The sequence below is a fragment of the Aquarana catesbeiana genome, linkage group LG13 (assembly GCF_042186555.1).
Source record: "Aquarana catesbeiana isolate 2022-GZ linkage group LG13, ASM4218655v1, whole genome shotgun sequence".
NCBI classification, from domain to species: Eukaryota; Metazoa; Chordata; class Amphibia; order Anura; family Ranidae; genus Aquarana; species Aquarana catesbeiana.
Genome location: NC_133336.1, coordinates 120,219,292 through 120,243,532, shown reverse-complemented (window position 1 = coordinate 120,243,532; position 24,241 = coordinate 120,219,292). Strand labels below are relative to the sequence as shown.

The following is a 24,241-nucleotide window of genomic DNA, read 5'->3' as shown; positions in this document are numbered from 1 at the left end:
AAGGTCCACTTCCTTTATATATAGGTTGTTTCTCACTCATAGAAGTTATAGTACAGTTTCTATGAGTGTTGGAGGGAGCGCAAAGGGTGTGATTGCATATGACACGTCCCTCTAATTTATTAACACCGGTGGCACCAGAAGATTATGGGCCCAAATAAAATTGATGTCCTTTTTTTCCCCACAAATAGAGCTTTCTTTTGGTGGTATTTGATTACCTCTGCGGTTTTCAAATTTCTGCACTATAAACAAAAAAAAACAAAAAAAGACTGACACTTTTGAAAAAAAAATATATTTTTTTTACAGTTTGCTATAAAGCATATCCAATAAAAAAATTTATAAAATCGAATTTCTTCATCAGTTTAGGCCAATATGTATTCTGCTGCATATTTTTGATAAAAAAAAATCCCAATAAGCGTATATTGATTGGTTTGTGCAAAAGTTATAGCGTTTACAAACTATGGGATATATTTATGGAATTTTTATTTATTTATTTAATTTTAATAGTAATGTCAGTGATCAGGGATTTTTAGCGGGACACTGCGGTGGACAAATCTGACACTAAGTGACACTTTTTGGGGACCAGTGACACCAATACAGTGATTAGTGATAAAAAAAATGCACTGTCACTGTACAAATGACACTGACAGTGAAGGGGTTAATATCGGGGCAATCAAAGGGTTAAATGTGTCTCTAGGGGTGCTTTCTAACTGTGGGGGGTGTGCTTTGACTAGGGGAAAACAGAGTGCCGTGTTTCTGCTTAGCAGAAAAACACAAGATCTCCATTTTCCCCTATGATGGAATGGCGGTCTGCCTTACCACCATTCTGCCTCTTCTGAGAAGGATCGGCGGGTCCCGGCGGACACCGCATCCACTGGACCCGCTGATTGGCTCCCACTGTGTACAATCACAGTGGGAGCGGGTTGTCGGTGGCGTGCACGTCCCAGACATCATGCACAAAATCATGTACAGGTACGTAATTTCGTGCAGAAGGGCTGCCCTGCCGCAGTATATGCGTGGGGTGGTCCAGAAGTGGTTAAATGACCTATGAAAGAATTCATGGAATTCACAAGACCTGAAAGGAGTATAGGATTCTAAAGACTTGGGCTTCATCACTCAGGCAGATAATCCACAAGACAAAACGAATTGCTACATTCCTGCCAAGATGTTTGAGTCATTTGTTAAATAAGTGTTACAACTTAAAGATCATATCACGTTTTAGGAGACATTCATGGAAAAGTCATTAGGGGTTAAAAAAAAAAAAATGTCTTACAGTTATTTGTACTATATGTATATTACATGTATACTTTATAACACACCATATTGCATGACTAGTAATGGCAATGTCAGAAAACTACACATCCATGAAAATATACCATGCTAGCATTAAAACAAAACAAACAAAATCATCCTACATACATTTCTAAAAAAAAAAAAAAAAGTTGAGAATCTTCACAAATTAAAATGGATATTCACTTCAATTATCCAATCATGTGAAGAGCAAATCCCTGTATACTTATTTTATCAGCTCATGATTGGACCATTGAAGTTAATATTTACACAATTTATTGTCTGAAGAATCTCAACCTCTTCAGTAACTAGGCCCAATGGCCTCAACGTAATTTATTGTCTGTACCCTTAGATTTTAAAGTCCACACTATAAAGCTTTAAGTATTTTGGATAACATATCAACTATTTAGACTATACGTACTCTAGTAGATTAGAGGGTTCAACTTCAAGTGAAATAAATCTGTGAAATGGCAATGCTATCTGAAACCATGTTAAAAACTGAAGGTCTAGCACTCATGTAGCACTATTCCAGTTGGGAATACGCATGTGGCTACACTGGGGGGCCTGTCTGTGCAGCTTCTCATGTACCACTAATCCCAGTTGGGAAGGTGAATGTGGCTATGCTGAGGCTCCAGAGAGACCCCACAAGGCAACGTAGCCACCTCATAAGAGGAAATATAGTGGTGAATACCTTCAAGTAGATCTTCTGCAGCATGGGGGGACCTGGGAGGAAAATGACTGCTCATATGTCTAATCAAGTAAGTGAGACTAACAACATATAAAACATATTTTGAAGGTTTAATAACACTTCAACATCTGCTAATGAAGGCTAAAGAAGTATGCCAAATATGCATACATGAATAGCAGATCAGAGAATATCTGGACTACATTGCTAAACTGGTTTATATGTAAGAACCAGTGTTTCTCGACTACGGCTACGTGGACCCAAGGGGTTCCTTTGATGTCACTAGGGATACCCTGAGCAGTGAGCAGTGGTGGACTGATCTCCAACCTACACCAACCTCCCATGCAATAGGCAATTTTCCGCTAAGCACCAGTGTAAGGGGGTCACTTCTACATTGACCACTAATGTTAGAGGACACCACAACTTATACTCTCCGCCTTTTATTCTGCAGTTTATTCAAAGAATATCACTCAAATCATTTTAGTAGGGGTCTCTAAAATGATCTGCCCAGGGTGTCAAATATGCAAGGTATGACACATTCCTTTGAAACTATTTTTAATTTATTGATCACATTAATAGTAGACACTGGGGTTGATTTAGTAAAGGCAAATAAGCTGTGACCTTTGGATGGAGGTTGCACTTTTTATAGGAATTTTCCCCTAGGCTTACAGAAGGCTGTGAAGTTTCACTTTGCAAAGAATATCCAATCGTGGGAAATAAAAATACAGCACTTTTCCTGGAACATGATTGGATGATGGAAGTCAACAGAGCTTCACCCCATTTATTAAGCTCTGGGGATAATTACCTTGCAAATTCCAACTTCCCTTGCAAAATGAACAGTCTGTTTGCCTTTAGAAAATCAACCCCAATGACCCTCTTACACTATCAATAAAGTAAATGTCTATTTATAAAAATTAATTTCTCTTTTTTTTCCTTGCTTCTGTGCTTTCTCTTGTTCAATATCTCTGACTAATGATTGCTGAATAAAAAGTATATAATATCTCTTTATATACAGTATATATTATTAATATTTTATGAACTGCAACACAAGTATATTCATTTGTTATGTAAAATAATCGTAGCTAATTTACAGACAATATTAATGCTAATGCATTTTAAATCATGATACAATGCAGTTCTACTGAATGAAAACAATATGCTTAAAATAAGGGACAGCAGGACAGACAACGCTCAAAGAAATTCTCATTTACCCTCTCCCAGTGTTACATAGTTACACAGTTACATAGTAGGTGAGGTTGAAAAAAATACACAAGTCCATAAGTCCAACATGTGTGTATGATTTTTTGTCAGTATTACCTTGGATATCCCTGTATGTTGTAGTTGTTCAGGTGCTTATCTAATAGTTTTTTAATTATCGATGCTCCCCGCTAAAACCACCGCCTGTGGAAGAGAATTCCACATCCTAACTGCTCTTACAGTAAAGAACCCTCTACGCTTTCTTGTTAAAAAAAAAAAAAGAACCCTCTACGCAGTTTAAGGTTAAACCTCTTTTCTTCTAATTTTAGTGAATGGCCGCGTGTCTTATTAAACTCCCTTCCACGGAAAAGCTTTATCCCTATTGTGGGGTCACCAGTACAGTATTTGTACATTGAAATCATATCCCCACCCCGGACCATTCCGAGTACTCCCCATTTATCACCACCCTCTGAACTCATCCCTGTAGCCAATTTTCAATTCATGTACTCACCCTATGGTTAAATCATCTAAATACCATTTGCATTGAAAATGTCTATATAAAGCAATCCTATTTTTATTTTAGAAAATCTATGTGATTCTTTTGGAGTACAAGCATTCAGGCATCTGCTCCAATCACATCTGTCATCCGCACCTTTGGAGATTTGAATCATAGCTCCTGTATGTGGCCACTCTTCCTTAGCATTTAATGGCTGAGCATGCTTTGCTCTCAATGCAATAGCAGGTTCCCCTATTCTACTCCGTGTAAGCTGTACTCAATAGAAAGCAGGTGCTGCGTATCAGCTGCTTGCCCATTGCTAGAAAACTAGGTAAAAGTTTTTGTTGGTTGTATGCACTACAAATATAAACTATGTTGCGCATCATAGGTTTTACGATGCAGCAGCTGGGGAAAGATAGCTGAGTGAAATCATTTTATACCTCGCGGAGTGAGGAATAGTGATCAATTTATTTGGTTATATGTATTGATTACAACAGCTCCCCATATAGAAACAGTAACCCAAAATTCACAGCCTGGAGTTCTTTTTATGAATTTATCACACCTTTGTCTTTACAGGTATCCTAAATATTAATTTTTTTCACCGTCTTTTTTGACGGCAGAAAAAAATAATTTCAATGAAGTCAGTTAAAAAAAAAAAAGCACATATTTAAAGTTTCATAAAAATGCATCTTTTTCATAGAGGCTTATTTTATAAGGGCAATTAAGTACTGAATTATGTTTGTTCTGTAAATTAGGCATTCATTTACTAAGAGCAGCCACAGTTATCCCTCTTAAAGTGGCTATGACAGAACTATCTCTACTCTAGCCATTGCAAATTCTGTAGTAAGTCAGTGCCTATGGGTGTCACAAGTAAAAAGTAAAGACCAAAGAAAGTCAGCTGCATGTGCTCGGAGCTTTTTTCTTACTTTCAAATATTATCCTGGGTAGCCAAGCCACCTACTGCATCTAAAATCTCTTCTGTCTTTTACATGAGAACTTGTTACATATCTTCAAGTGAGCTATGATAACAAATGTAAAAACCTTTGTCAATTTTTTTTTAACTTAATTCAAATTATTATCCTGGGTAGCAAAGACTATTCAGTCCATCTAATGTCTATTTAAGATAGGTTATCTATATTTTACATGAAAACTTCTTACATACCTTCAAAGAAAAGGGATTGATTTATTTAAGTTGAGCTAACAAATATAATAACCCGTATCTAAAATGTTAAAATTTTATTCAAATTATTATTCTGGCCAGCCAAGCAACTGGATCTAATATCCATTTTGGATATGCAAAGAGAAGGTGATCCTACTGCTATGTCAGGGGCCCACCTATCTCTGGTTTCCCCCATCTTTACATCTGCTGCTGGCAAAAAGTACTATTTAATAGGATAACCTTCCCACTGCCATCATGGAATGCAGCTGTTTTGCTCATAGAAGTAAAAGATTCTACAAAAAAGCACAACTGTTGGGGAGTTCCAATCCTTTGATGAGGCCTGCAGTGGCTATTTTCCTGACCATGGCCTCCTGGCTACACCTTGGTATACACTCAGATATCAATCTTTTAGACTAAGTAATACCATGACAATTCATATATGAGATGCCCTGTGTCGAAAGGTGTTCTCACACTATGATCTAAAAGAAAAAATGTCATTAGTGCCCCTTCCAGGTTATAACAGAATAGTATTACGACAAAGGGAGAACCCTATCTCCACTAACCCTATGGCCAAGCCAGAGCTTCTTATATTACCTTCTAGTAGAAAATATGTTTGTAGTAAAGAAGGGGACGGGTTGGTAATGTCTGGTTGTACTAAAAGGATACTAACAACTGTTTTATTGAAACATCATTTGGGATTGTGATCGGGCAATGTATAAATTAACCCTAGAGTGAAAATTGGCATCTTTGAGCAATGGAAGTGCTTGTTATTGGTCACAGATTCTTGAATATACCGGGAAAGCTATATGACCAACTATTGGTCATTCCCTTATTTCTATACAGAAAGGAACATTTTTTTTTTAACATTCAAGCACCTCATGTATACATTAGACAAGTCAGAGAAAAGTTGAAGTGGATCGTCGTGGGGTGTAGTCCACATGAGGATGTCTAGATCTTCTACCACCTTTTCAATCAGAGATCTGTCTGTCTGAGGCATCATAATGGTGAAACACATTACTATGATAGGACAGGCTATATAGACAGTTGAAGAACGCCCTTTGCCGATAGGCACAAAACATTTTAGTAATTCTGCAGTTCTCTCGTATTGAAGCTCTGGTGATACACTACTCATATAGACGCATACCTATTCTCTAGAACTCCAATTTTCTTGCATCCTACAAAGTCAGAGATGGAACAAAACCAGTGGACATCAAGCAACAGATAGCACACAAGCTAACCACTCCTACTGATCTGCATTGACAGGATCGGCATATTTACTCTACCAGTCCAATCTAGACATAAGCAATGAATAAACTGTCAATATATCGAACGCATTTTCATACTTTTCTAAGAAACATATACAGTAAATACATTATATGTCATTGTCAGACTACAGAAACAAAAAAAAATGTTCCTTTTTATTTTCTGCAGAAAATCCAACCTCCCTGCTTGGCCTCCTTTCATATTCAACAACCTCTTTGCACATTTACTGATCCTGTCTCTATAGGCGAAGAAAGGGTTAACGTAATCAGGATTATGATCGCTTCTGTAATCAGCGTTAGCAAAAAGAGTATTGCTATTTTCCTTTGAAAGATGCTGCAGTGATGTGTGAAGGAGCAGACATCGTATACTATAGGAATGCTTGGTAACATACATTTTAAAAGAAAAAGCACGAAAAAAAAATAAAACCATTGTAGGAATTAAATTAAGGTTTAAACACCAGTAAAAAAAAGAATAAAGCCATATATATACATATATATATACATATATATATATATATATATATCTACTGAGGTGCAGGGGTAGCACAGAATAAATACTTTTAATAGTTACTACTATTATTATAAATATATTTTTTACTCTTGTTTGCAAAAAAAAAAAAGCAAACGTATACTATGCTATAGTAACTTAAATATATTCAAGAATAACACACAGCACTTCATGCTTAGTATTTAGTAGACTTCTGTCATTACACTGGATAATGCCAATTCTTTGAACTTGATAAATACCATAAAAAAAAGTTTCTGGAAAAGCTCAAGGAACAAGCCTAGTGTAAATCAGGCAAAGAAATTACAAAGAAAATAGGATGACTTAATAATATAAGTTTTATCCCTAACATTTTTGGCAAAGCAATGTCTTGTGTCATGGTGTCTCTTTTTTTTTCTGTATAAGTTTGTGTTTAACGAGATGTATTATTGTGTTCGATTGCAAGCTCTGCGTTGAAATCAATGTCTCATTGTCTTTCTTGGCTGACCTCTGCTCCCCCTCCTTCCCTTGTCCCCATCCTATGACTGATCCCTAGCACTTTGGGGAGTGACAGGCCATTTCCATATGTTCTGATAAACAAGGTGCGGGTAGAGAGAGGAATATGATTAACCCCTGCTGATTTCCAATTCTCATCCACCTCTGAAGGACACGGCTTGCAGAGTATTAGAGCTTCAATCACATCCAAAGATTGGGATGGAGAGATACTCGCAATGCCTTAGAAATTGCTCATAATAGGCCAACAACTAGGAACCAAATAGAAACCTCTAATAGAAATGTACAAGCGAGGTTTACAGAGGAAAAACACAATTTAAGCAGCGGCAAAAAGCTATAAAATATATCTGAGTATATGTGTATGTATCCATATATAACTATACATACTATATATATTGTCTATGTGCAGGCACCTGTCATACAAATGTAACCCCCACACTTATCTCCTTGAATCTAAAGTGTCTGCAAGAAATATGTATAACCTTTTTTTACTTTTAAACCACATACATTAAAAAAAAAACAATAAATAAATGCCAGACATCATGATCTCAATATATTTCAGGAACTGCCTTGCTTATTTATCTAATATTTAAAATAAATTAAAATGTTCACCTAAATATAGAATCAAACATTTACAGAGCAACGCACTAAAAGGGTGATCTAGAAAGAGCAAAAACATTTATATATATATATATATATATATATATATATATATATATATATATATATATATATATCAAATTTACATATCAATAAGTAATCATAGTCCATTAAAATTACCTTATGCCAGACTTTATGGTCAGTCCATTGATAATAACCGAGTTGACCATGCCATAAAGCCGATATATATATATATATATATATATATATATATATATATATATATATATATATATATATATATATTTATATCACAGCACAGCTTTCATTAAGAACATGTGAAAGAGCTACATGCTGCATGTGGAAATAAGTGAGGAATATTATATAATAATGTCACATGTGTTACTACTGAACATTTGGAAAAGTGATCTGCAGCCGTCCCATACTTCTCAATAATGTTTCAGATAGATAGCGGCAATGACAACAGACAACAGACAGTAACAGCCAGATATAGTGATGGATAAATAGTATAGACACATACATAATAACATGTCTGGGCAACTGGATCAAATGATGTGTTTGATATTGAAGCAGAGAATGAAAAAAAAAAATATTGATAAAGGAAAAATGTCTGCATACTTATTTCTGCATATTCACTTTTTACTACTAAAGTGATGATGGTGATGATGATGATATACATATATGATGATTGATATCTAAATATTTTAATGAGATATATATATATATATATATATATATATATATATATATATATCACTATTAAAGTAATAATTATATATGTGTATATACAGGTATATACCCACACAGTATAACTATTAAAATAATAATGATATATTATAGATATATACATAAAACTACTAAAGTGATGATGATGCAATATATTTTTATAGTTATAGAAAAGTACTAAAGTATTGATATATATTACTTTATATTTATGTATCAGTGCGTGTACCAAATCTATGATGACTTTGAAGGTGGTCAAAAAAGTCACATATTGACTTTATGGATGCCCACTATCTATCTTTCATTGAAGGTGAAGATTAAACTTCTTTGGATGAGGGATTCCAAGGGACATATTTACAGAGAGAAGAAGACTCATCCCAGACTCTGGCTGGAGGGCACAGAACAGGGCAAGATGGGAAAACTAGTTTAGAATATATCTGAAAATTGGAAGATGGGACTGAATCCCCAACACAAATATACACACACATATATATATATATGTATATATATATATATATATATATATATATATATATATGTATATATATATATATATATATATATATATATATATATATATATATATATATAATTCACAATGTCAAGAAATAATGCACATAATATAAAAGCATGTACCCATATAAGAACACATTGAATGTGTATATAAAAATTGTTTATATTATATATATATATATATATATATATATATATATATATATACACATGTACAGTCATATACCTAATGGTATGTTTATATAAATAATGATATATGTGTATATCAACTACAATTGTATCCAGCATTCCAGCATGTCAGGGTATAAATCTAAGCGGGATGTCCGGTTGGTAGTGATAATAAGAAGTTTGTGCCCCGGGTGTGATGTGTGTCCATCCCATACAAAGTACAGAGAAGTGTCTGGAAGTGATCGGAGAGATGATCGGAGTGATGATCGGAGTGATGATCGGAGTGATGATCGGATGATGATCGGAGTGATGATCGGATGATGGATGGATCCCCCCACCATGGTGTATACATGGTCTCCCGGTGTCACCCCCCTAGCCGGGCATTGTGCCCTAGGACATGTCCCCATTGAAGGTGTGTGACCCCCTATGATCGGTGACTCACCATAGCCAAGTGCCCGACATCCCCCCGCTGGAGCTCGGAGGACCTGCCAGTAGGAGGGTTGCCTTGAGGAATGGCACAGAGCTCTGTATACCCCGTTGATGCCAGGGATCGCAGATGGGGGGGTGGTGGTGGTGTTGGTGGGGGGGGGGGGTGGGGGGAGAGGTGCCCATAGAAGAAGTATGGAGGGATGGATGGCATGCACAGCACACAGTCCGCACTCACCGCTGCTGGTACGAGCTGACCCCGGGCACATTGTGCGGGTGGCTCCCGTTGGTTCCCCCGCTCCTGGCCGCCCCGGGCTCGGGAGGAGCCCCGCCAGACCCCGGAGCCGCCGTCACCTGCACACTGAAGTCGGGGAAGATCCGGATCATCGCGGCGACCGCTGAGCGACTAAACCCGGGCAGATCGCATCCCCTGCCCGGGGAATCCCGCACACCATCCGGCACTGAGACCCGGGAGAGAGACGGGGAGACAGACAGAGAGGAGAGAGAGAGAGAGAGAGAGAGAGGAGAGAGAGGAGAGGAGAGAGAGAGAGAGGAGAGAGAGAGAGAGGAGCCTCACACCATCCTCCTACTGAGCGCTGCCTGCTACTACTGAGCCTGCAACTAGTTACTGGGGACTACACACTGCACCGGAGGCTCTACATCTCCCATCACCCCATCTATATACTATATACACACCACACATCACCCCATCTATATACTATATATATACACCACACATCACCCCATCTATATACTATATACACACCACACATCACCCCATCTATATACTATATACACACCACACATCACTCCATCTATATACTATGTACACACCACACATCACTCCATCTATATACTATATATATACACCACACATCACCCCATCTATATACTATATACACACCACACATCACCCCATCTTTATACTATATATATACACCACTCATCACCCCATCTATATACTATATATATATACACCACACATCACCCCATCTATATACTATATACACACCACACATCTCCCCATCTATATACTATATACACACCACACATCACCCTGTCTATATACTATATATATATATATATATACACCACACATCTCCCCATCTATATACTATATACACACAACACATCACTCCATCTATATACTATATATACACCACACATCTCCCCATCTATATACACCACACATTTCCCCATCTATATACTATATACACACCACACATCTCCCCATCTATATACTATATATACACCACACATCTCCCCATCTATATACTATATGTACACCACACATCTCCCCATCTATATACTATATGTGCACCACACATCATCCCATCTATATACTATATGTACACCACACATCTCCCCATCTATATACTATAAACACACCACACATCACCCCATCTTTATACTATATATACACCACACATCACCCCATCTATATACTATATACACACCACACATCACCCCATCTATATACTATGTACACACCACACATCACTCCATCTATATACTATATACACACCACATATCTCCCCATCTATATACTATATACACACCACACATCACCCCATTTATATACTATATATATATATATATATATATATATATATATATATATATACACTACACATCACCCCATCTATATACTATATACACACAGCACATCACTCCATCTTTATACTATATATATATCACACATCTCCCCATCTATATACACCACACATTTCCCCATCTATATACTATATATACACCACACATCACCCCATCTATATACTATATGTGCACCACACATCACCCCATCTATATACTATATGTACACCACACATCTCCCCATCTATATACTATAAACACACCACACATCACCCCATCTTTATACTATATATACACCACACATCACCCCATCTATATACTATATACACACCACACATCACCCCATCTATATACTATGTACACACCACACATCACTCCATCTATATACTATATACACACCACACATCTCCCCATATATATACACCACACATCACCCCATCTATATACTATATACACACAACACATCACTCTATCTATATACTATATATATACACCACACATCTCCCCATCTATATACTATATACACACAACACATCTCCCCATCTATATACTATATACACACCACACATCACCCCATTTATATACTATATATATATATATATATATATATATATATATATATATATATATATATATATATATATATATATATACACTACACATCACCCCATCTATATACTATATACACACAACACATCACTCCATCTTTATACTATATATACATCACACATCTCCCCATCTATATACACCACACATTTCCCCATCTATATACTATATATACACCACACATCACCCCATCTATATACTATATGTGCACCACACATCACCCCATCTATATACTATATGTACACCACACATCTCCCCATCTATATACTATAAACACACCACACATCACCCCATCTTTATACTATATATACACCACACATCACCCCATCTATATACTATATACACACCACACATCACCCCATCTATATACTATGTACACACCACACATCACTCCATCTATATACTATATACACACCACACATCTCCCCATCTATATACACCACACATCACCCCATCTATATACTATATACACACAACACATCACTCTATCTATATACTATATATATATACACCACACATCTCCCCATCTATATACTATATACACACAACACATCACCCCATCTATATACTATATACACACCACACATCACCCCATCTGTATACTATATATACACCACACATCTCCCCATCTATATACACCACACATTTCCCCATCTATATACTATATACATACCACACATCTCCCCATCTATATACTATATATACACCACACATCTGCGCATCTATATACTATATACACACAACACATCACCCCATCTATATACTATATATACACCACACATCTCCCCATCTGTATACTATATACACCACACATTTCCCCATCTATATACTTTATATACACCACACATCTCCCCATCTATATACTATATACACATCTCCCCATCTATATACTATATACACATCTCCCCATCTATATACTATAGATACACACCACACATCTCCCCATCTACAGTATATACTATATATACACTACTCATCCCTCCATCTAAAAAAAAAATTATATACACAACACATGCCTCCATCTCTATAAAATGTATATACACCGCATATCCCTCCATCTATATACAATGTATGCACATCACTTATCCCTCCATCTAGATTCAATATATATACATCACACATCCCTCAATCTATATACTGTATATATACACCACATATCCCTCCTTTTATGTATTATATATACACTACACATCCCTCCATCTATGAACAATGTATATACACCACCATATATACTCTATATACACTATACTTCCCTCCGTCTTATATACAATACACCACACATCCCTCCATTTATAAACAATGTATATGCACCACACATCCCTCCATCTATATACTTTGATATACACCACACATCCCTCCATCTATATACAGTACTATATATACACCACACATCCCTCCATCTTACATACAATGTACAGTATCTCACAAAAGTGAGTGCACCCCTCACATTTTTGTAAATATTTTTATTGTATCTTTTCATGTGACAACACTGAAGAAATGACACTTTGCTACAATGTAAAGTAGTGAGTGTACAGCTTGTATAACAGTGTAAATTTGCTGTCCTCTCAAAATAACTCAACACACAGCCATTAATGTCTAAACCACTGGCAACAAAAGTGAGTACACTCTCTGAGGATCTGAAAAAAAGAATTGTTGCTCTACATAAATATTGGCCTAGGCTATAAGAAGATTGCCAAGACCCTGAAACTGAGCTGCAGCATGTGGCCAAGACCATACAGTGGTTTAACAGGACAGGTTCCTCTCAGAACAAGCCTCGTCATGGTTGACCAAAGAAGTTGAGTGTACTTGCTCAGCGTCATATCCAGAGGTTGTCTTTGGGAAATATACTGCATGAGTGCTACCAGCAATGCTGCAGAGGTTGAGGGGGGGTCATCCTGTCAGTGCTCAGACCATACGCCGCACACTGCATCAAATTGGTCTGCATGGCTGTCATCCCAGAAGGGAGCCTCTTCTAAAGATGGACCCACAAGAAAGTCCACCATCAGTTTTCTGAAGACAAGCAGACAAAGGACATGGATTTCTGGAGCCATGTCCTGTGGTCTGATGAGACCAAGATAAACTTATTTGGTTCAGATGATGTCAAGCGTGTGTGGCGGCAACCAGGTGAGGACAAAGACAAGTGTGTCTTGCCTACAGTCAAGCACGGTGGTGGGAGTGTCATGGTCTGGGGCTGCATGAGGGCTGCTGGCACTGGGGAGCTACAGTTCACTGAGGGAACCATGAATGCCAACATGTACTGTGACATACTGAAGCAGAGCATGATCCCCTCCCTTCGGAGGCTGGGCCTGCAGGGCAGTATTCTAACATGATAACGACCCCAAACACACCTCCAAGACGACCACTGCCTTGCTAAAGAAGCTAAGGGTAAAGGTGATGGACTGGCCAAGCATATCTCCAGACCTAAGGCCGATTGACGAAAGGTGGAGGTGCGCAAAGTCTCTAACATCCACCAGCTCCATGATGTGGTCATGGAGGAGTGGAAGAGGACTCCAATGGCAACCTGTGAAGCTCTGGTGAACTCCATGCTTAAATGCTTCAGCCCCGGAAGATTTTACCCCCTTCCTGACCAGAGCACTTTTTACAATTTGGCACTGTGTCCCTTTAACTGACAATTGCGTTGTCATGCGACGTTGTACCCAAACGAAATTTGGGTCCTTTTTTTCCCACAAATAGAGCTTTCTTTTGTTGGTATTGATCACCTCTGCGTTTTTTTTGGGTTTTTTTGCGCTATAAACAAAAAAAAAGCAACAATTTTGAAAAAAACTCCAATATTTTTGACTTTTTGCAATAATAAATATCCCCCAATTTTTAATTTATTTCTTCATCAGTTTAGGCCAATATATATTCTACAAACTTTTGGTAAAAAAAAATCGCAATAAGCGTATATTGATTGGTTTGCACAAAAGTTATAGCATCTGCAAACTATGGGTAAGATTTATGGCATTTTTATGGCATTTTTATTATTTTTCTACTAGTAATGGCAGTGATCTGCGATTTTTAGCGGTACTGCGACATTGCGACAGACAGATCGAGGAGACTTTTGACACTTTTTTGGGACCATTGGTATTTATACAGCGATCAGTGCTATCAAAATGCACTGATTACTGTGTAAATGTCACCGGCAGGGAAGGGGTTAGCACTAGGGGGCAATCAAGGAGTTAATTGTGTGTTCCCACACTGTGTTCTAACTGTATGGGGATAGGATTGACTAGGAGAGGAGCTATATGGTTTTTCCTAATTAGTAGGAACAAACCATATGGCTCCTTTCCTCTGACAGCACAGAGATTTGTGTGTTTACACACACAAATCCCTGTGCTGGTGCTCGTGCACGCAATTGCGCTTGGCCAGCGGCAATAATGCCCGCTGGCCACGCACATTGAGTCCCCCGCCGTGCAGCAGGCGTGCGCGTGCCTCTGGCAGCGTGCGCGCGCCCTCTGGTAGCCGAAAAAGGGTAGGATGTACCCATACGGGATTTCACCCAGGAGAGCCATTGTGCCGCAGTATATCTGCGTGACATGGTCGGCAAGTGGTTAAGAGGGTTAAGGCAGTGCTGGAAAATAATGGTGGCCACACAAAATATTGACACTTTGGGCCCAATATGGACATTTTCACTTTAGGGGTGTACTCCCTTTTGTTGCCAGTGGTTTAGACATTAATGGCTGTGTGTTGAGTTATTTTGAGGGGACAGCAAATGTACACTGTTATACAAGCCGTACACTCACTACTTTACATTGTAGCAAAGTATCATTTCTTCAATGTTGTCACATGAAAAGATATAATAAAATATTTACAAAAATGTGAGGGATGTAATCACTTTTGTGAGATACTGTATATACATCACACTTCCCTTTATCTATCTACAATTTATATACACCACACATCCCTCCATCTATATACTCTATATACACCACACATCCCTCCATCTTACATACAATGTATATACACCACACATCCCTCCATCTTACATACAATGTATATACACCACTCGTCCCTCCATCTAAAAAAAATTATATACACCACACATCCCTCTATCTATATACTCTATATGCACCATACATCCATCTATCTATATGCTCTATATACACCACACATCCCTCCATCTCTATAAAATGTATATATACTACACATCCCTCATTTATATACAATGTATACACACTGCATATCCCTCCATCTATATTCAATATATAAACACCTCACAGCCCTCCATCTATATACAATGTATATACACCTCACATTCCTCCATCTTTAAACAATGTATATACACCACACATCCCTCCATCTATGTACTGTATACCTGTATATACCACACATCCCTCCATCTATATACTGTATATATACCACACATCCCTCCATCTATATATAATGTACAGCACTGTGCAAAAATTTTAGGCAGGTGTGATGAAATTGTGTAAAATAAGAATGCTTTCAAAAAATATATTTTATTGTTAATTTTTATCAATTTACAAAATACAAAGTGAGTAAACAGAAGAAAAATCTAAATCACATCAATATTTGGTGTGACTACCCTTTGGGTTCACGTCAGCATCAATTCTTACACTTGCACACTTTGTACACTTGCACAAAGTCTGGGATTTTGTAGGATTAGAGTCAGGTGTATGATTAGCCAATTATTCCAAGCAGGTGCTAATGATCATCAATCTTGTGTAGCACCCTGAAGTTTAGACAGGGTTGCTATCAAATCTAGTTAGCAGGCGCAGGGGCGTACCAACAGGTTGGCGAGACCGGCGCCCGCCAGGGGCGCAGGCCGAGGGGGGGCGCAAATTGTCAGTGTTCTACTGCTCTTCTAAGCAGGGCTGGACAGGCCTACCGTGTCCTTCTCGTCAGAACACCAGCAGACACACACACAGAGACCGTCAACTGCCCTGCCCCGCCTGCCAGCAAATCCTTTCAGCCGATAACTTGTGCAAGGGCGCAGCTAGCACCTCAGCACAGGATCTTGATATGTGGGTGGTTTTTTTTTGACTGGGGGTGGTACATGTGACTGGGGGGGTGGTACATGTGACTGGGGGGTGGTACATGTGACTGGGGGGGTACATGTGACTGGGGGGGTGGTACATGTGACTGTGGGGTGGTACATGTGACTGGGGGGGTGTATGTGACTGGGGGGTGGTACATGTGACTGGGGGGGCGAATGTGACTGGGGGTGGTACATGAGACTGGGGGGTGGTACATGTGACTGGGGGGGTGGATGTGACTGGGGGTGGTACATGTGACTGGGGGGTGGTACATGTGACTGGGGGGGTGTATGTGACTGGGGGGTGGTACATGTGACTTGGGGGGTGAATATGACTGGGGGTGGTACATGAGACTGGGGTGCATGTGACTGGGGGGTGGTACATGTGACTGAGGGGGTCATACATGTGACTGGGGGGTGTATGTACTGGGGGGTGGTACATGTGACTGGGGGGTGGTACATGAGACTGGGGGGGGCATGTGACTGGGGTGGCATGTGACTGGGGGTGGTACATGTGACTGAGGGGTGCATGTGACTGGGGGGGTTGTACATGTGACTGGGGGGGTGGTACTTGTAAATGGGTGGTACATGTGACTGGAGGGGGTACATGTGACTGGGGGTGGTATATGTGACTGGGGGGTGCATGTGACTGGGGGGTGGTACTTGTAAACGGGTGGTACATGTGACTGGAGGGGGTACATGTGACTGGGGGGGTTGTACATGTGACTGGGAGGGTGGTACTTTTAAATGGGTGGTACATGTGACTGAAGGGGGTACATGTGACTGGGAGGGCTGTGCATGAGATGGGGAGCTGAGAGCCCCAGCGCTCAGTACTAATTATTAATAAAATGAATTGCATATATTAAGAGTACTGGTGTCAGTGTGCTCTATCTCAGTGCTGATGTCAGGTGGTGTTTGGCTGTGCTGTAGCAAGGTCCCGCCCCCCTAGACCAGCTTATGTGATAGTAGATGGAACAGTGATTGAATCAGTGTTTTGCCTATCACACGAGCCACTATAGGGGGTGCGGGACCTTGCTACAGCACAGCCGAACACAGACCCAGCCAGCTCTGTGACACATGGAGATGCCTGCTGAGATGCCCGCTGTGTGTGATCCAGGCAATGCCATGGTGAGTATGTATTGATAGGCTCAGTAAGGCTGCATTCATGCTCAGTAAGATACCTTACTCTATCGAAAATAAAAAAAAAAAAATGTTTTGCACGTAGTTCTCCTTTAATTATTAGGACTCTTCCTGGCAAAGCCGATACAGTAAAAATGAAAAGCCAATGCATTCTGTACAGGAATAAGCACACATGAGTTCAAATGAAAAGCAATACCTGTAAAAAATATGTACTTGGTATCTGAATGAAATACATCTGCTAATGAATTTCTAGTTGCCTTGCTGCTCTGTTTGTTTGGTTGTCTCCTTATGGCATGTCAAAGCACATGTAAACTAGTGTTTTTAATATTCACTAATACTACCTTTTTTCCACAAACAAATTCATAAATACATATATTTATGAACCAGAGCAACTAAGGATCCTCCAACACTGTGCACAGAGGATCCCTTACCAGCCCAGAACACACAGTCTGCAGACTGGGACACAGCATCCACACTCCATCAGTGAACCACTCTAAGGTTAGGTTGACATCTCAGTAGGTGTGGGAATATGTGTAAATCGCACTCCTTCCTGCACCCACTGCAAAAATGCGCTGCTGTTTCGTAGATGTGTGGGTGTGCTATTAATGGAACCCCCACTCACTGGAAACTGTAGCGCGGTTTCTTGTGCTGGGACCTGCACAGCACTATGCGGTTTCCATGTGGCTGCGTTTTTGGAAAAGGTTCAAAGGCCTTTTCCCTCCATTTTCTATAGGTACAGCAGCCCATTCAAGTAAATAGGCTGCTGTGCATATCTAAAGCAGCTACCTGGAAAACGGCATAAGATGAAACTAGACTATAAAAAAAAAAAACATGAGGTCAAGGCTTTTGACCTAGATCAGGGATCTCCAAACTACGGCCCTCCAGCTGTTGCAAAACTACACGTCCCATGAGGCATTGTAAAACTCTGACATTCACAGACATGACTATGCATGCTGGGAATTGAAGTTCTTGAACAACTGGATGGCCATAGTTTGGAGACCCCTGACCTAGACTATAAGCCTACATACTGTCTTGTGCTTAGCATGATGACAGCCTACTGAGAAGCTGAGTCTAAAGCCTCCTACACACGATCAGATTTTCTGACGGGAAATGTGTGATGACAGGCTGTTGGCAGAAAATCCGACCGTTTGTACGCTGCATCGGACAATTGTTGTCGGACTTTCCATGGATAAATGTTGGAATGGCAGGTTTTGAAATTTTCCGCAGACAAATCTCTGTTGACAGATTTTCCGAGCGTGTGTACACAAGTCTGTCGGACAAAAGTCCAAAGTACAAACACGCATGCTCGGAAAGCAAGGATGAGCCAGAAGCGGTCGGTCTTTCAAATTATGAAATCTCGAAATGCAGCGCATATTCTCTTACTCTTTAATGGGATAATAATGAAGCAGCTTTGCTGGTAAAACTGATGGAGTTATTGCAAACAAAATTTTCAAAGGCTTTTTTTTCTAGTGATAACAAGAATATTATTATTATGCTTTTTTTTTTTTTTTTATTTTTTTTTTTTTCGAGCAAGTTACCACAACACAATTATCCCGTAGTTTTTAGGATTAAAGATACAACTATGTTGGTGTCCCTTGTCAATTTTACATTGTATTTTTTTTTAATGTAACCGCCTACTCCTAAACTGTCTTTTGAAGTAAAACACATAGCCAAGTATTATTTTCCACAATTTTTTTATTGTGCATTAAAAAAAAGAAAACAAATAAAATTAGACATGCTATCTGTCATTAGAACGTAACCAAAAAGTGCATTCTATGCAAAAAAATCCGAAAAACTCTGAAAATAATTCAGATTATTCTCCTGGAGCTCCCGCAGCAAAGGCATATGATATAATTGGTCACAATTAATAAAGCAACCAATTTTTGGTCCAAGAAATCCTCCTCCTCCTGTTCCTGGACTGGACTTGGGTCAAAGCAATAACTCCAAGGCCAATAATAAATGGCACATTATCTCCTCCGATTCCGCAACATGTCTGGTTAACGAACGGCCGTTCAGAAACAAACTGAAAACCACCAACTGAAAAGCGCAAACTGAAATGCGCTAAATGAAAAATACGAAATGAAAAGCGCGAATCAACACTCACCAAACTTCTACTAACACAAAATTAGCAGAAGGAGCCCAAAGGATGGCACTAAAGAGCTGAAAAACCATGTAGTATGCCACTACGTTCATGTGTGTTGGCCGACAACTCCTTGCCATTTGTATGTGTAGCGCTGACAATATTTGTTTCTAGTTATGTGTAATGCTGTAAGGTTAATAAGTTGGTATATGGCGCCATCTAGCGGCCAAAATATATAATTGCAGCACCTTTATATTTTATCATTTGGGGAGTGACATGGAAGTGTTTTATTGTTTACTTCTGGACATTAACTTGACCTACCCACAATGCTCAGTAACTCCCACAAACCTCAGGGAACAGAACTGCATTGTGGGGAGACTATAAAAAGGCTGGGAGCAGCCATCTTAGGTCTCTTGTTCCTGGCCTGTCAGCAGGGCTCTGTGGGTGTGTGTGTGTCCCACAGAGCTGCGGCCTACCCTGTGCAGAGCGGAACAGCAGCCAGTGATCCTGCCATAGATCAAAGTGTGCTGGAGTAGCAGAAGTGATCGTTTCAGAGACCCATGAAGGAGGTAACCGAGGACACCTGGTCGTTAATGAACGGAACGGCATAGCAGCGCAGCTGTAACTTCAGATAGACTGAGGACTTGTGGAACGGAGACATCCATTCGTTTGAATTCAGTGCGGTGAGAGGGCTAACGCCCAGAAGTTTGTGTCACATTACACACATCTATATTGTTTGCAAAGTGTTGCTGGGACTGATAGTCCCACGGAACAAGTTCAGAGAGAAAAACATCATACTTGCACAGACCTTAAGTTAGACTTCATTACCTAGGAATTGACGTGGAATATTTGTTCCCCTTGAGAAGGAATATACAACCAATTTTACCTGGTTGCAATTACTATCATGCATCATTCTACACCATTTCGTTTGGTCACAAGCCCTGTGAATTACAATTATCGATTCTTTAGCTAGCAGAAGACTGAAGATAACAGGACTATTTCTATCAAAGCAAGTCCTTGCATTTAGTCATAAAATAGAGTGACTGCACTGTCAAAGCAGGGGGAGGTCTCTAGTGAATTAAAACTGTGGGGTGTTAATATTCCTATGTTTTTTGTGTTTGCTACAGTGTGCTGGAGGTGGGAAGGTGCCTAGAGTTGAGGAGTTGTCACTTCGAGCACTGGTCCCACCTGGAGACACATTAATAGGGGGCCTATTCAAGAAAACCATATGTATGTGTTTGTATATGTACTAAGATTGTTGTGAATATTCACTGTGCTTTCACGTTACTTTGCTTGACAGTATAGTCATTGTAATTACTTTTTCTATCAGTTCAGTAAAAGAAGTAATTTTGGTTAACCACAAATTTTTGTGTGCAGTGCTGTTTTTCTCCTGCAGGTGGAGCAACAAACACCCAGTTAGAGGTATATATTATTGTAATATATATATATATATATATATATATATATATGGTGAGCTATATTTTATATCAGTATTATTACAACACTGCATTACAGCTGTGTCAGGGGGTGTAAGTGATCAGAGAACAGGCCAGATCAATATCAGCAGCTCCTTCGGGGGTATTTGCTACATATGCAAGACAAAGTCCAGGCACACGCCTTCGGACAAAAGTTGCACAACTTTTGCATTGTATAACATTCAGGTACGACTTTCATGCAACTTTTGAGGATTAACATTGAAGTCTATGGCCCTCAAGTTGCATGAAAGTCAGTAGTGCATGAACTACTTTGAAGTCAAATAAACAGTGTGCGTAGTATCTAGTATCAATATACTTATAGACGGATCGTTTACACCTATACACACTCTCATGAAAAGTATACCAATGTGCAATGGGCACCATTTATGATTACAACTACTTTGAAGTAGTTTAAGTCACACATGTATAAATGGTTATCATTGGAAAATATGGGGAACGACTTGTCAGTCAAAGTTGCATGACAAGTCGCACAAGTGTGAATGGAGCCTAACACTTTGTTACAATTTGTATCATATTACATTGGCTACACTATATGTGGTGACAGAAGTTTTATCGCATGGTAAAACGCCTGTCACTGCATGGACACACAGGAAACAACTATTTCCTATGTGTCCCATTCACACTGCATCACAGCCTAGTGCTGCGCTGCAGTGTGCTGCAATAAAATTCATTGTTTCGCAGTGCACCAGATTCCTGAATCGCAGTGCAATGTTGGGCAAAGCAGCAGCAGTGAATGAAGTGTAGATTTTGTACACTTCAAATAAAGTTAAAAAAAAAAAGGAGGAAGCAGTGTGTTACGCTTAATCATACACCGCACTACCCTCTAACAGCCGGCAACACAGAGTGGCCAGAGCACTGAATCGCTACGGCTGCTCTGCAATTTAGCGGATGCATGGTGTGAAGTCACCCTTAGAGCAAATTGCATCATAGATGTCAATTTTGATTTTACTTTAATACCACTTTAATGATTTCTGACCATGAACTGGCATTGTTTTGCACAGCAGGTGCACTTGGAGTATCTGGAGTATCTGGAAGTCTACCAACTGTATATACCTTCTACATGTGCTTTGCCTATGACAGTAGAAGCTCATACCCTCCATTCAATGCAAGGGTGATCAGTTAAACTTAAAGTGATTGTAAAGGATCGTTTTTTATTTTTTAAAAATAACAAACATATCATACTTACCTCCACTGTGCAGCTCGTTTTGCACAGAGTGGCCCCAAACATCCTCTTCTGGGGTCCCCCGGTGGCTCTCGCGGCTTCTCCTTGCATCAGATAACCCCCTAGGAGAAGAGCTCTTCAGAGGGAGTTACCTTGCAGACGAACTTCCGAGTCCAGCATTTGCGTCCACAGACACGAATGCTGGACTCGGCCCCGCCCCCTGACGCCCGCATCATTGGATTTGATTGGCAGCAGCGGGAGCCAATAGCTGCACTGCTATCAATCTATACAATCAAGAGCCGGGACCCCGTGGAGAGAGGGAGAGCGCGTCCCCGCCGAAGAGATGAAGGGGCTCAGGTTAGTAAAACGGGGGCTGGGGTGCCGGTGACTGCCAAGTGTTTTTTCACCTTAATGCGTAGAATGCATTAAGGTGAAAAAACAGGAGGGTTTACAACCCCTTTAAAAAGTGATTGGCAGCCATGAAATACTAAGCCCAGCCTAAGCACTAAGCCTTTTGTACTTAAACACATTTGCAACAGTGTTTATATCTCTTGCTTCTGTATGATACGAGAAATGACTTGCTAAGCCTTTAACAAAAACAATACCCACATCTAACATACCTCCAGAATTCATAAAGAGTGTCATAGATACTCTTTAGCAATCTGTCTACGCAGTAGTGCGACAAATGGTGGAACAGATTCCTGTATGGGTCGGTAAGGTGTATGTGAATCTGTCACAACTCTGGTAAAACTGTCACAAGCATCTCTCCTGGGGAGTAGTTGCGTATTACAGGTAGATACGCTACATGGAGAAATTTGGAGAGCAATGGAAATGTATTAACCACTTAAGGGCCAGACGTATTTTTCAGACTTGTTGTTTACAATTTTTTTGCTAGAAAATTACTTAGAACACCCAAACCTTATATATTTTTTCTTCAGACACTCTAGAGAATAAAATGGCGATCGTTGCAATACTTTATGTCACACCGTATTTGCACAGCTGTCTTGCAAGCGCAATAAAAAAAAAAAAAAAAAAAATACACTTTTTTAAATTAAAAAATAAAACAACAGTAAAGTTAGCCCAATTTTTTTTTTTTTATACTGTGAAAGATAATGTTACGCTGAGTAAAATGACACCCAACATTTCACGCTTCAAAATTGCGCCCGCTCGCAGAATGGTGACAAACTTTTACCCTTAAAAATCTCCATAGGTGACATTTAAAAATGTCTACAGGCTACCAGTTTTGAGTTACAGAGGAGGTCTAGAGTTAGAACTAGAATTATTTCTCTCACTCTAATGATCGCGGCAATACCTCACATGTGTGGTTTGAACACCGTTTTCATATGCGGCCGCGACTGCGTGCGAGCTTGGCGGGATGGGGCACTCTAATTTTTTTTTTCTTATTTATTTTATTCTTTATTTTGATACTGTCCTTTAAAAAAAAAAAATTTGGGGCACTTTTATTCCTATATAAACATCCCTTGTAATAGAAAAAAAGCATATAGGACCTCTTAAATGTGAGATCTGGGGTCAAAAAGACCCCAGATCTCACATTTACACTAAAATGCAATAAAAAAATAATTAAAAAATTGAAATGTCAAAAATTTCCGCTTTAAGACCATTGGGCAGAAGTG

The 24,241-nt window shown here is 39.4% G+C and overlaps 1 protein-coding gene across 8 annotated transcripts in view; it reads right to left on the bottom strand.

The window, feature by feature from the left end:
- The window catches only part of NPAS3 (neuronal PAS domain protein 3), a 678,331-nt gene extending 668,183 nt beyond the window's left edge, over positions 1 to 10,148 (bottom strand). For 3 of the 8 annotated variants that reach the window (XM_073610104.1, XM_073610107.1, XM_073610106.1), the window contains exon 1: positions 9,773 to 10,147. In XM_073610104.1, coding sequence (XP_073466205.1) covers positions 9,773 to 9,921 — 149 coding nt within the window. In that variant the 5' untranslated portion in view covers positions 9,922 to 10,147. Of the gene's footprint in view, positions 1 to 9,550; positions 9,639 to 9,772 lie in introns of those variants that run through there. The other 5 variants (XM_073610105.1, XM_073610111.1, XM_073610114.1 and 2 more) reach the window with 5 other exon arrangements.
- Between the last annotated feature and the right edge of the window lie 14,093 nt (positions 10,149 to 24,241).